This window comes from Topomyia yanbarensis, chromosome 1 (genome assembly GCF_030247195.1).
Source record: "Topomyia yanbarensis strain Yona2022 chromosome 1, ASM3024719v1, whole genome shotgun sequence".
Lineage (NCBI taxonomy): Eukaryota > Metazoa > Arthropoda > Insecta > Diptera > Culicidae > Topomyia > Topomyia yanbarensis.
In genome coordinates, this window is record NC_080670.1 from 60,985,045 (window position 1) to 60,999,003 (window position 13,959).

Genomic DNA, 13,959 nt, shown 5'->3' on the forward strand with positions numbered 1-13,959 from the left:
ATGGGTATTTTTGGAATGGAATTGACGAATAGACGCTAGATATCGATGTCTGGTGCCATATTGAAATTCAAGATGGCGACTTCCGGTTCTGTGGAATTCTCCAAAGCCCAATCAATATGAGTATTTTTGGAACGGGATTGACGAGTAGGTGCCAAATATCAATGTCTGAGACCATTTCGAAAATCAAGATGGCTGCTTCGGTTTAGTAAAATTTTCAATTACCACAACAATGTGAGAATTTTTGTAATAGCGTTAATGAATAGATACCGGATGTGAATTCCGGAAGTCATGTTTTCATCTAAGATGGTGACTTCTATTTTAGTGCCAAGACGATGTTTTAAATATAAAGACACGCGGCGAGAAAAACAGTAAATTTGGCTGCACGGTTTTACAAATTATTTGTCTGCTAGTTTTGGCAACCAGGAATATTGTGTAAACAGCGAGTGACTTGTAGTTTTAATGAATGCTTGGCGAATTCCTTTTTTGAAATATTTCCCACAATACTCAATCATGTAACTTGGAAACGCATTGATTTACGTTACTGAGCCTGTCTACATGTTTTTCGTTGCACTAGAAAAAATGTATCGAGGATGCAGGATGCAGACATGCATTTCTTTTCATTTCAATCTCGATACTCCCCACGCATTACTTCCTAAATCCGCCATATTTGTTTACATTGCTAGTTTGGAACCGTTGTTTTGGGTTCGATTGGAACTTTTGGCTTCAGTCTTCGCGCATCTCTATAAGCATCATCTCTGCTTTAGTGTACATCTCATTCATCTTAAGGGGGCGTCTGATGTAGTGGGCAAAAAAATCGACTTCTTTTTTATCCGCTTAATTGTTAGTATTGAGCCTCTAGAATAGTCTCCCGCAATCTCGGTGACCACGCTGAACTTCTTTTGTTTTAAACAGCCATGCATTCCTCGCGCGTATTTGCTGTGACACACGCAGATTTCAATCTATCGGCAACAATTTTCTTAAGACTGACAACGATAAAAATACAGTGTGAACATACACTTTAAACTACTTCCACCCAAATTTTTAAGAGAAAATACCAAATGGATTGTTTTCCACGTCATTTTTTCCGTGATGCAATTTGCTATGGAGTATCCTTTAATAGCGTTTTTTCGAAACCGCGTTTTTCAAATTGGTGAACACAATAACTCAAAAACTAATCAAAGAATTGACTTGATTTTTTTATGAAAATGCACAATATGTGTAGCCTGTCGGTGAACCACAGAAAACGGAATGAAAAAATTGTTCTCTCTATTATTTTGAAGAAAAGTGCACGAATTTTACAGAAAAATATGAGATTTTTCGGTTTACATGAAGCCATTTTCCTAAACTCGAACTTTTTTTTGGGTTCATCGAGTAACTTCAAGTCTAAGCTTTACAAATTTTACTTAATTTCCTGTGTCAAACAATTTTATCAAGAGTCATCGTGTTAGCCGCGGCGCTCCTCGACGTGGAAATGGTTGGACGTCTACTCTTGGAACGCTCGTATGTGTGGCTCTGCGTGGCTGCCGACCCTATTCTGCGCGGCGTGTAACGTGAGACGACTAATCTCACCTCACTCTACGTGACTTCACCCAATTCTGAAGAGTCACTTCGGGTGACGTGAGACTCCCATTTAACCGCAATGAGGAATCTCACCTCACCCGAGTCGACTCTCAGAATCGGGTGAGAAAAGTCACGTAAAGTGAGGTGAGTTTCGTCGTCTCACGTCACATGCCGCGCAGAATAAGGCCGTGCAAATATTTTTTTCGTACAGAATAAACGTACAAATTTAAAGCTTAACATTACATAAAAGATGCATTGTTCCCTTGCCTTCAAAATCGTAAAACAAAGCACTTTACACCAGACGCCCCCCTTAATAATACAGCGAAGACCTGATTTTATTATTTCCCCCTGATTATGTCAGCTTTTTGATTCGACTTTGAGTCTCGCATGAAGATTCGCTCGATGAGCTCTAGCAGACGAACCAACTCAAATTCGAGTAAATCCATTCTTGAGCACATTTTTCTTATCTTATAAATGCAAAATATACAAAAATAAATGTATCTTTTTGTTTTACGCTGGATATTTATACTAAATAATCAGAACCATCTTGGGTGTTACAATGACGCCAGACCTCTGGCAACTGTATATTTGTCAATCCAGTTCCAAAACACTCCATGTTGTGAGTTATACAGAATATCGCTAAGCCGATAGTCTCAATGTTGTATTTCAAAATGGCCTCGGACATTGATCTCTATCATGCGCTCATTAGGCCCGCTCGGAAAATATGCATACTGATTGGGTTATTGAAAATTCTGTTAGACCGGAAGTCGTCATCTTGGTATTCCAAATGGCCTCAGGCATCGATATTTGGTGCCTACTCGTTAACACTGTACCGAAAACAACCATATTATTAAAGTGCGGGACAAAAGGAAACCTCAAGATCCGACGTTTCCACTTTTCCAAAAACCTAAGGAATTGGAAAAAGCAAAAACCGTGCTACTTGCATAATCCGTGCAAAAAAACCTGTTCAAAAATCGCCTAAGTCTTTTGCCTTCAAAAGGACTTAGAACATTTTTGATAAAACTCCGAAATCATCCCTTTTCCTAAAATCGTCTAAGTCTTTTGCATTGAATGTAACGCGGTTTTTTTTGCACGATTTTCGGAATCACGCGGTTTTTTTTTGCACGGTTTTCTGAATTAACACGGTTTTTTTTTACACGGATTTCGCAATTAACGCGGTTTTTTTTTACACGGTTTTCGCAATTAACGCGGTTTTTTTTACACGGATTTCGCAATTAACGCGGTTTTTTTTTGCACGGTTTTTTTTTACACGGTACGTATCCCCCGTGTAAAAAAAAACCTTAGTGTATTTCGGTTATAAGTTAATCAAATATCAAATCAAACCTGAGAAATTAGGTTTAATGTCTATTATGCCAAACGGCTTTATGCCAAATGGCCATTATGCCAAATGGGCATTATGCGAAATGGTCATTATGTCCAATGACAATCTATCTTCAATTTTGTTTTAATCGATTATGCTTAATAACCTTTATGCCAAATGACCACTTGAATCTCGCTATGGTTATGCCAAGTGGTTTTATGCCAAACGACGTTATGCCAAATGACTTTATGCCAAATTGGCTTCCCCCATATACAACATAGAGTTAGCGTTCCGACTAATTTTGAGACTTCGCGAAATTATTTGGACATGGTGAATGTTAAAAACAGGGTAACATTATTATTAGTTCATTTACTAGTTAGACCCCAATAAAAATTCATACATAGGGGAAAGTGAGACAATATCGCCATGTGGGGCTCACCGTTTTCCAAGAATCTATGAACAATTTTCGATTTTTTTTTGTTTGCACGCATGCTCCGTCAATCACCATTAGAACACTTCAATTGCGATGTAAAAAAATCTTAAATCACGAAAAATACAAAAATCTGATGGGATGTAAAAGAGCTGAAAATGTTATAAGATTCATTCAAGATATTATTAAAACAAAATAGAAATTTGTCTCTTATAGTTCCGAAAATGCTGTTAAAAAACTATAAGATGAATTTCATTGGCAAATAAATGTCACTTCAATCAATGGAAAATATGATTCTTATTAATTTCAAGTGAAATAAATTATAAATTTTGTAGTAAAATATAATCTTTTGTGACATGATCATAGTGCCCCTTAGGATTGCTCATATTGCCCCACAAAGTTTTTACCAAGTCAAAAATCGATCATTACAAGCAACGATTATTTTCAAAGATTTTGAATTTTCTTCAGCATGCTTAATAACTGCATATGAAGAATATGTTATATTCTACCAATAGAGGGAAATTTGGGATTATTTGTATGTTTTGCTGCAGATATATTTGCCTTCAACCTTACGGTGCTCATATTGCCTCACTTTCCCCTACAGGTAATCTGTGCTAAGAATGTGATTTCAATCGTGAAATTCGAGTCTCCCCATATATGATAAAGCTTCATTTCCTCAAATAATAACCAATTGACAACACAATCTGAAAATTAACAATTTATTGTTCATTTTACCTTTTTTCGATATTCCAAAAAAATAGTAATGAATTCGTCCGTCGTAGTCAGATAAAACAAACAAAAAAATCATTGTACGCGATTATTAAGTTTCTAGCTTGCGATCGCAAGTTCACTGTACTTAATAACGGTTAAAATTCTAACTTCTTTCTTTTGCTTCGCTCACCTAAGCTAGTGTCCAGTTCCGGCGAGCCGGCTTTGTTGTCGGAAAAGTCTTCCTCCTCGTTGAACCATATTTCCTCCTCCTCATCGACCTGTCTCTGATCCCGCCGGTACCGGCTGCTGTTCCGCAGTATCGAGGGGACACTATTTGGAGGAAGAGAAATGCATCGAAATAAAACGATATTCGACAACCTACCCCTGCATAACTGCTATGCAACGCGACGAACTCACCTGTCTAAACCACCTTTCTCTTTCTCCTTTAGCCGATCCTGCTGCTGATCGTACTTGTTCTTTAGTGTCTTGAACGTCTGCACGTACTGTACATCGTCGAAGATCTTGCCAAAATTCTCCACAAAGTACGTGTACAGTGATTTGATGTCTTCGATCTTGATGAACTCAAACAGCTCCAGGATTGCCGACTCCAGCAGATTGTATCGACCGTTGTTCCGGATGAAGGCATCCACCACCGGTGCGAACAAATTACCTTTCACAATGTGCCTGAAAATTTACAAGTTGTCATATTACACTTAGCCGAAAACCATTTCAAATGGGAGAATATCAAAAATAAAAAAAAAGGAGCCACCACCATAAAGTGTGCTACATTCATAGCTTTGACTGTTTTTAGATCTACTCGCCTATTATAGAACTCGTCCTTCAGTGCGATGATTTTCCGCAGAAATCGCAGGGCACCTAGAACCAGGAACGTGTGTGTACTCTTCATTAGTACCAATATTCGTCGCAGCAGGTCCTTATTGATGATGCAGTTCTTGATGTGGTAGGTGTGGTGCTCGACGCAAAACGACAGCAACTCCAGTACTAAACCCAGAAGCTGCACCGTATGGTAGTCTTCGTTGGCTGGCTTTTCGGTAAGGGTGTTCAACAGGAGAGGAGCTACAGTAATAAATATTAAAATAATGATAATACTGTGTTGAGCGACGAAAAAGTTCGTTTTTCCTAAGATCATACCTGTCAACGTTTGTATACTGTGCTTGTAGAAAAAGTTCAAGAAGTCCGACTTCTCCGACTTGTTCACCGAACTGAGCATATTTTCCGGATCAAGAAGTATCCTCAGCACACCCATCAGCTGTACCGCACCACCTAGTTCAGGTTCCGAATCGGATAGCATCTGTTCGATGGCTATGTTGATTAGGGTTTGATCCTAAGGGTGAAAAATGACGTGATTATTGAAACGATTGCAACTTGTTAAACTTTTGGATAACAGATGATCTATACGAACGCCCGCTTTGAACTCTCGTAACCAAGGAAGTGATCATTTTATTTTTTGCGGCTTTTGTTTTTTTCCATTAAAGATTGGGACAATATTTCTGTAGTTTAATCGTTATTTAGTTGAACGTAATTTCCTGGCGTTGGCAGTGCTCAGTTGTCATGTGAGATAGTCCAACACGGAGGAGAAGCATTGGCTAGAGCACTTCACTGGATGATTTTGAAAATTACTTCTCATTTTATCGAAAGATTTGGTGCAGTGTGTCATATCTGTCAAAAGAGTGAAAAGCTCGATTGTTACATCTACCGAGCTGTTATGAAAGCCACGACATAACCACGTAAGGCAAAATGTGCGTTAGGTATACTGAACAATTGAAATAATTGACATTGTGCATACTTTACAAAAGTAAAAAATCCGTGTAGTTTTTTTTATTGTAGAGTATAGCTTTAACGAGAGACTGAAAAATGAACCATACAAAGTAAGTCATTCTTTTGTTCTCTTATTGATGATTTTTGATGGTCACGTACCTAATATTATGCTGAGCGAGGGCCTTCGTGCTCCTAGTGTTTTCAAAGGGAAGGTATTGTGAAGAATCTACCTGTGGGGCGCACATAGAAAACGGTATGTGGAAACGGCGTATGATCCATGAATTGCAACAGTAGCTTGGACAATCGACAATCATCAATTTTTAGCACGGCGAAAAAAGTGCGATTTCAGTGGGCTGGACATATCAGAAAGGAGGACTTGGAAAGGTGGGCAGCAACAAAAGTCAAGAGGCGAGTGAACTAGCGACGACACGACGACAGTTGAAAAAATCAATCCACTACTAGTAAAAAAGTTCTTTAACACTGTCTTGATGACATTTTTCTTGTTGCTAATTATTCAAATGTGTTTTATCTCTGCACCTCTTGCGGGGTTTCTTTCAATGTTTAGGGAAGATAGATCACGTGGATTAAATCTTTTGTAAAAATATGTAGTTTTTTTTAAACAACAGAAGATATCCCAAGGACAACATATAAAAGGAAGTCAAGAAACTAAATGTAGGCTATTACCAAGGAAATTATCTAACGTGTCATAAACAAATATAACACATGAAAAGTCCTTGAAAATTAACATTGAACACTGTTGCACAATGTCGTATGATTCATGCGCAAGCGACAATTTACAATCAATTAAGCAAATATCGTTGATTTCTAGTCGCTGAATGAAAAAAACCATTCGTCGAGCTTCCCGCAATGGGCTTTCCTGATGATAACAAACCACGACGCAAGTACTGCAATACACACACACTCCTACCACACCGTACAATAATAAACAACGACAGCAGAAAGGTCCCCCCTAGTACAACTCTACACTCACCTCGTCCGCGTCGGAGTTGTTGTACTGCTGCAGCGTGTAATCGCGCACAATCGACGGTGAGTACTCGACGATTGTCGTCAGAATGTCGATCGAGGCGGCCTTCGTTTTCTTATCGTTGATGGCCAGCGTAATCTCCAGCGCCGGCAAAATACCTAGACTGATTAGCGTTTTGTAGAAGGTTTCCTTGCTCTGCGGCTGCAGATACTGAGCGAAGTTACAAAACTCCTTCAAGAACAGAATGATGTCCCGTCGCTTGGCGTCTGTTGTATTGGGGTCCGTTAGTAGCGTGAACAGATCGTCCAGGAACTTTTCGTCCTCCTGGATCAGAGTGACTATTTCCACCTTGTTGAAGAAAATGAACGAGGAGAGCGTGTTCAACATGTTATCTTCAAATAGTGACGGTGTTGGGAGCACGATATCCTGGATGTACTGCACCCGGTACGTTTGGTGTATCTTTGCGAGCAGATCGATGTTACGAATCGGTATAGCTTCTCGAAATTTGGCCAACTGTTTCAAATACTGTCGATGCTGCTTCGGCGGATTTCCCGTTGGATCGTACTCCAAACAACCGACCACGTCAAATATCGTGTCCTCAGCGAACATGATCTCGAACAGAGCATTTTTGTTCAGTAGAAAAATGTTCTTAAAAATCTCGTATAGGTAGTGCAGTCCTTCGTGATTCTCGAGATCTTCGCATATGTGGAACAGATTCAGCAGCTTTTTGATATAGTTTTCACTTTCGATCGCCTGTGCCAGTTTGTCTTTTCGAATCTGCGACGTTAGGCCATTGGCGATCGCTTCGGAAATATCTTCCAACCGGGACAGCTCGCACGGGGGAAGTTCGATGGGCGGCGCCGAGTCCGACATGTCCTCGAACCTTTCGTCCTCTGATTCCTCCACAACATCCTGCGTTATTTCGACAGAGGGATCTTTGCCTTGTACCTGAAAAAGAACAGAATTGTTACGAGACATGCTTTGGAATGGGGGCAATAAAAATCACACAACAAACCTGACAAATTTTCTCCCATATCTCGTCGCAGCCAGCCTTCTCCTGAAAGCTGAGCGCAAGATCGAAATTGTCTCCCTCGCTCCACACGATCAGTGTGTCCTGCTGTTTGTGGTAGATTGTGTCCGGGTGGATTTTGCTCTCCAGCAGCATCGAGCCATCGTTTTCTGCGTGAACTAGCAGGGAAACGCCTGTGCGAAAAGAGCAGAGAAACCTTGATTAGCTCGAACTGTTTTCAACCCATAATATTCTGTTGGAACATATACATCTGATTAGTTTGTAATGATCTACCTAATGCACTGAGATAGCATCTAAATGCTCTAAGGATCACTTCGTTTTTAACACTTTTCATGAATGGAGAATTGAACACAATGAGCTAAGTAAAAATAATTTTCATTTTTCCTTTTTAAACAACCAACACCCTCACCCTTCCTTTCACCCTCCAAGGTTTATTTGTATATACACAGTCCTTTAGCCCCAATGCTGGTTACAATTTACATTTAAGGATTGATAAAAATTAGGTTCAAGTGTATGCCTCAACAAGTGGAATTCGAAAAGTAGTCGCAGGAAAGAGTTATTACGTAGAGCTCTAATGCGGGCTTTGGGATACAAACGTTCAAGGATTGTAGAGCAATTCACTCTGGTAGATAGTAAGATAGTGCATTAACTGATAACGATTTTCATAACTCGGCAGTTGGAATCTGTTTCATCGTGAGAGATGTTGAATAACAAAGCGTATGAAACGACGTTAACCAGGCTCGATTTTGTCAAATTCGTTCTAGTTGTGCGGACTCCAAACAGCAGAACCATATTCCAGTATTGATCGGCCCAATGGGCTATAAAGAGGTTACATTTCTTTTTTTATTTATATGATGTTACATCAATTAATTTGATATAATCTGATCAAATATTCTTCTCCATAACACGCTGTTCGCGGCTGCCTCTCTCCACCCACGGTGCGTCCGATGCCTTCCAGATCTTGCTGCACCTAGTCAGCCCACCTAGCCCGCTGTGCTCCTCGTCGTCTTGTACATGCCGGATTTGAGCAGAACAATTCTAACAGGGATGTTGTCCGGTATTCTCGCGACGTGCCCTGCCCATCGTATCCTTCCGGTTTTGGCCACCTTCTGGATACTTGGTTCGCCGTAGAGCCTGGCGAGCTCGTGGTTCATCGTTCACCTCCAAACACCGTTCTTCTGCACGTCGCCAAATATAGTCCTAAGTATACGAGGCTCGAAGACTCCGAGTGTTTGCAGGTCCTTCTCAAGCATCATCCAGGATTCGTGCCCACCAGTCTTATCGACGTTCTGAACATGATACATTTAGTGTGAATTTTTTTTTATCGGAATTTCTTTTGGAGCCCATAGTAGGCACGAGATCCGAGGTCTATGAATTCCTCCACTACCTCGAATACATCCCCGTCGATCGTAGCACTGCTTCCTAGGCGAGATCTTACCCGTTCAGTCCCTCCTGTCGGCAAGCACTTTGTTTTAGACGCGTTCACCGGATTGGTGGTGCTGCTTCTCGTTTCAGTCGGGTGTAAAGCTCAGCCACCGTTTCAAATATTCTCCCAATATGGTCCATGTCATTCTCAAAACATACAAATTGGCTGGCTCGTGTAAAAATCGTACCTCCGTTGTTGAACCCGGTTATCCGCATAACACCTTCTAGTGCAATGTTAATCAACAGGCACGAAAAATCATCACCTTGTGATCTTGTGTGGTTTATGTCCCTAAAAATTTATACTTCCGAAGCTACTCCGGTGAGAACTTCAGGGTCTAGGTATCAATCTCGGCTGTAAACTAAAGTTCAACGCACATGTTTCTTCTGTCATAGCTAAATCCTATGCTGTGCCTGGAGTCAGCAAGTAGAACACTCGTGATTTCAATTATGTTTACTGTCTAAAAGCTCTATACATCGCACTGGTACGCATGGATTTACTGTTTGGGCCCCGTATCACATCGTCCACATTAATCGTCTCGAACGGGTACAGAGATGAAGAGCAGGGATCGATACGAGTGGTACGATTTTCACAAAGTCCGTTCAGCTACTTGGCTTCGCCGATGACGTTGATATTATTGCACGAAACTTTGAGAAGATGGAGGAAGCCTACATCAGACTGAAAAGAGAAGCCAAGCGCGTCGGACTTGCCATCAACACGTCGAAGACAAAGTACATGATAGGAAGAGGTTCACGAGAAGAGAATGAGTACCGCCCGCTTCGAGTTTGCATCGGTGGCGACAAAATCGAGGTGGTTGAAGAGTTCGTGTACTTGGGCTCACTGGTGACCGCCGACAATGATACCAGCAGAGAGATTCGTAGACGCATCGTGGCAGGAAATCGTGCTTACTTTGGCCTCCGCAAGACACTTCGGTCGAACAGAGTTCGCCGTCGTACGAAGTTGACCATCTACAAGACGCTGATTAGACCGGTAGTTCTCTACGGGCACGAGACCTGGACCATGCTCGTGGAGGACCAACGCTCACTTGGTGTCTTCGAACGAAAAGTGCTGCGTACCATCTACGGTGGAGTGCAGATGGAAGACGGCACATGGAGACGGCGAATGAACCATGAGTTGCATCAGCTGTTGGGGGAGCCGCCCATCTGTCATACCGCGAAAATCGGACGACTACGGTGGGTCGGGCACGTAGCCAGAATGTCGGACAATAGCCCGGTGAAAACGGTTCTCAATTGCAATCCAACCGGTACAAGAAGACGTGGCGCGCAGCGAGCACGATGGATCGACCAGGTGGAAGACGATTTGCGGACCCTTCGCAGACTGCGTGGCTGGCGACGCGCAGCCATGGACCGAGTGAAATGGAGGAATTTTTTTGCATACGGCACAGGCCACTTCGGCCTTAATCTGTTAATAAATAAATAAAACGGGTACAGAAGAATTTCATCAGGTTTGCCCTTCGTCGGCTGCCCTGGCAAAATCGATTACTTCTACCTCCTTCCGAAGATCGCTGCGCTTTCATCAATCTCCCTACGCTGCGAAAGAGGTGAATTTTTCTCCAAAGGACTCTTCATCTTCGACTCGCCAACAAATAACATAGATTCCCCTGCACCTTTAGCAAAGCTTGATTTCAACGTTCCGGGAAGGTCTTTCCGGAGAAATATTTGCCGGCGCTCAACGCATCGCACGCTAGACGGTCAGAATGATTCACTGGATGTTTGCTACCAGCTCTTCAACAATGTTCATCATCTTTTAGATTTCAGAATAAGCAAAGAATCATTCAAATTAAATATAGTTAGTTTATTGTTAGATTATAGTTATTTAGTTTGTGCGAAGTAATATTTTTAATCGAAGGCAATATACACAACTTGCGAGAAAAATAGGGCTCGAAAGCTGTACCTTCGGATGCTGAGCGTATCGAGGTGTATTAACTGGCAACAGTTTTCGTAGCTCGGCAATTAGGTTTTACACCAACCGACGTAACCCCACAAAATGAGCCGGATGAACTTCGTTTGACAATTCTCGGTGGTTTGTTTACATGGAAGTTACGTGAGTTCGAATGTAATAGATGAGCACCCGTTGCACTCACACTCACGCAACTGACAAGGTAAACAAACCACCGAGAATTGTCAAACATGAACTTTATTCACCATGAGTTCATTCGTGTCGTCATCTTGTAGAACTCAATGTTTCACTATGGGAGGTGTCGAAGAGCAAAGTATATGTACCGGTGTTGGATAGCATCGATTCTATCAATCCCGTTCTGGTAGTACGGATTCGAAATAGCAGAACAATATTCTAACGTTGAGCGGACAAAAACACAATGAAGCGATTAAGGACAACATACGTCCCGTTTGTTTCTTGCTATTTGGAAGATGAATAAGTATGTGTATTGGACGTTAGTGTCAAATCCAGGATGACCCCAAGATGCTTGACGTGAGAGTGTCTTGGAATGCTCAAATCGAGCGAACGATAGTTGAATCGTGCTTGGCTTTCAATATGCCAACAACATGGATTCATCACTTGCAGGCCCATGAGTAGCGGTTGGCCGCGTTGACCACCGTCAAGTGCGCCACTCTTAGGGGCACAAAAATCTTGATCAATTTTATAAAATAAATGAGGATGGGTTACAAAATATACAGAATATGTGTATCATTTCAAGGTACACAAAAAATTATTGTTCGAAAATCGAACTGAAACAGGAAGACAGTGGGCGCAAATCTGAGGCCCTGCCAAGGGCCCCAGAAGACCACGTTGCGGCTCTGTTCGTCACACGATTGCTTCCTACTTGCCATTGTTAATCGTGTCGTGAGTCTTATCACCAAGCGCTATTGGTTTGTATAACCAGCTTGCATTGTGCCCATTTTGCAACCAAATCAGTCCGCTGAATACCGAATCTGCGACCCAACCAATAGCCACATATCCAACCGTGCAAAATGCTTGTCACTCTGAGATGGGTTGCTAGTCTGGCGACTCAGTATTGTTGTCACCGCTGTCTGGAGTGGACCGAAATGTAAATGAGTTCACCCAACAGCTTCCGATACTGGACGTTCTGAAGTAGAGATGCGCGAGCTTCCTGCATTTCGGATCTAAGGGAATCTTAAAATCCTTGGCGTCTTCCAGGTAACACGAATACTCTATCTCACCGATTTATTGCTTTTGATTGAAGAAGTAATCGCCATATCGAACGCGGCGTTTCCAGAATTTTTGCACTGCCATAGTTTGCTCCGCCGCTACAGCCAATAGAATCCGGAAGGTAGTTTGACTACCAACTAGATAAAACACTTTGTCATAACCTGCCCCGCATTGCTGGCTGAAGCACTGTGCGACCAATCTTGTAATGGGCCACATCTCCAACCGCAGTGAGCTTGAGTTATACACCCATTCCGACCCAACTGCATTCCATCCGGTTGGACGTTTCGAACTTCTACCTAACCTTAAGGAGGCATAACTTGTAGTATATGACCATTGGATTACCCAAGATAGTAAACAATAACCATTGTTGATTGTGCAGCTGGATTTCGTTAACTGTTAACTGTTCGTTCTCCGTTTATCACTCGAGTATTTACTGCCTCCGTCAGGCCATACCACCTGAAGCTTCCTAATGAACTAGGTTTCGATTAAGCTGACATACTGTCGCATCATTTGGAACGCTTCGGACTTACATCGCAAACTATATATTATCGTATAAACTTAGTAGTAGTCGTCAAGCACCAGTAGCGAAATTGGTTCTGGTGTTACATACCGTTGAACCGAAAAATTGGTCCCGAACGATTCTCGTAACAACATCAGCTCCCCGAAGTCCCAAACATCTCTGCTATATGTGAAGGTATTCTTTTGCATGGCTAACGGTTGTCAGCATGGACTTCTCCAGGGTTTCCACCGCCTTGTTCGTCATGTGTTACGTGGCGTCAGAATCAATCACCACGTCAATAAGGTGTTTACTATCCGTTCCGACGATCGTTTTTCGAGTTTGAACTTCCTTGGTGTGAATCGGTTATTTTTTTCCTCCCAATAGCCAAATTCGACCATAAGTTGACGCTGGAAGAATCAGATCATGAAGCGTTTGACCCTTTTGATGGAAGCATACTGCGCTCAATACTTGAAACGAAGACTGAGAAGCAACTGAGACTACAGGGTCCGTAAAGTAGGAAGTCCAATGCAAAAGTAGATTTTTGTGTGTTTATCACTATAGAAAATACCAGCTTTACCCGGAAGAGGTATTGGTGTTATTGTCTCCACATTCTTGATAAATTTGCCAAGCTTCTTTATATGTGCATTCCTTGTTTTGACGTGGGTCTTTGTTTTTTTCCTTTCTTAAGGATTTTTATGAACTTGTCCACTGGAAAACAGACGGAGAAATAATGACAGGAATGGTGAGAATGAAGAAACGGTGAAAATTCACCTTTTTATTGGAAACACCGAGAAAAGATATGTCCTCAAGCAGGAATCGAACCTGCGATCTCCCAGTCTCTAGTTGGGTGCGTTAACCACTCCGCCATCGAGGAACTGTGATGATGTCATCACACATTGCCAATAGTATCGTGATTACCGCTGCAGCCTCCAATTCCTCCCAAAACAGTCATAATAAATATCTCAAGCCTTGAGCGCAGTCCACTGGACCTAAAAATAGATAACGAGAGCGATTTGGCCCGATCGATGAGAGGTAGAGGTGACAATCTGTTTATAGGAGACATTGGGGGTC

The 13,959-nt window shown here is 41.9% G+C and overlaps 1 protein-coding gene across 2 annotated transcripts in view; it reads right to left on the minus strand.

Moving 5' to 3' along the window:
* Nucleotides 1-13,959, minus strand: part of LOC131677737 (serine/threonine-protein phosphatase 4 regulatory subunit 3) — a 64,669-nt gene that overhangs the window by 8,239 nt on the left and 42,471 nt on the right. Inside the window, exons 3-8 of one of the 2 annotated variants that reach the window (XM_058957756.1) lie at nt 7,802-7,989; nt 6,793-7,734; nt 5,175-5,367; nt 4,844-5,099; nt 4,440-4,706; nt 4,213-4,352 (exon numbers count right to left, since the gene is read on the minus strand). In XM_058957756.1, coding sequence (XP_058813739.1) covers nt 4,213-4,352; nt 4,440-4,706; nt 4,844-5,099; nt 5,175-5,367; nt 6,793-7,734; nt 7,802-7,989 — 1,986 coding nt within the window. Of the gene's footprint in view, nt 1-4,212; nt 4,353-4,439; nt 4,707-4,843; nt 5,368-6,792; nt 7,735-7,801; nt 7,990-13,959 lie in introns of both variants that reach the window. The other variant, XM_058957755.1, reaches the window with a different exon arrangement.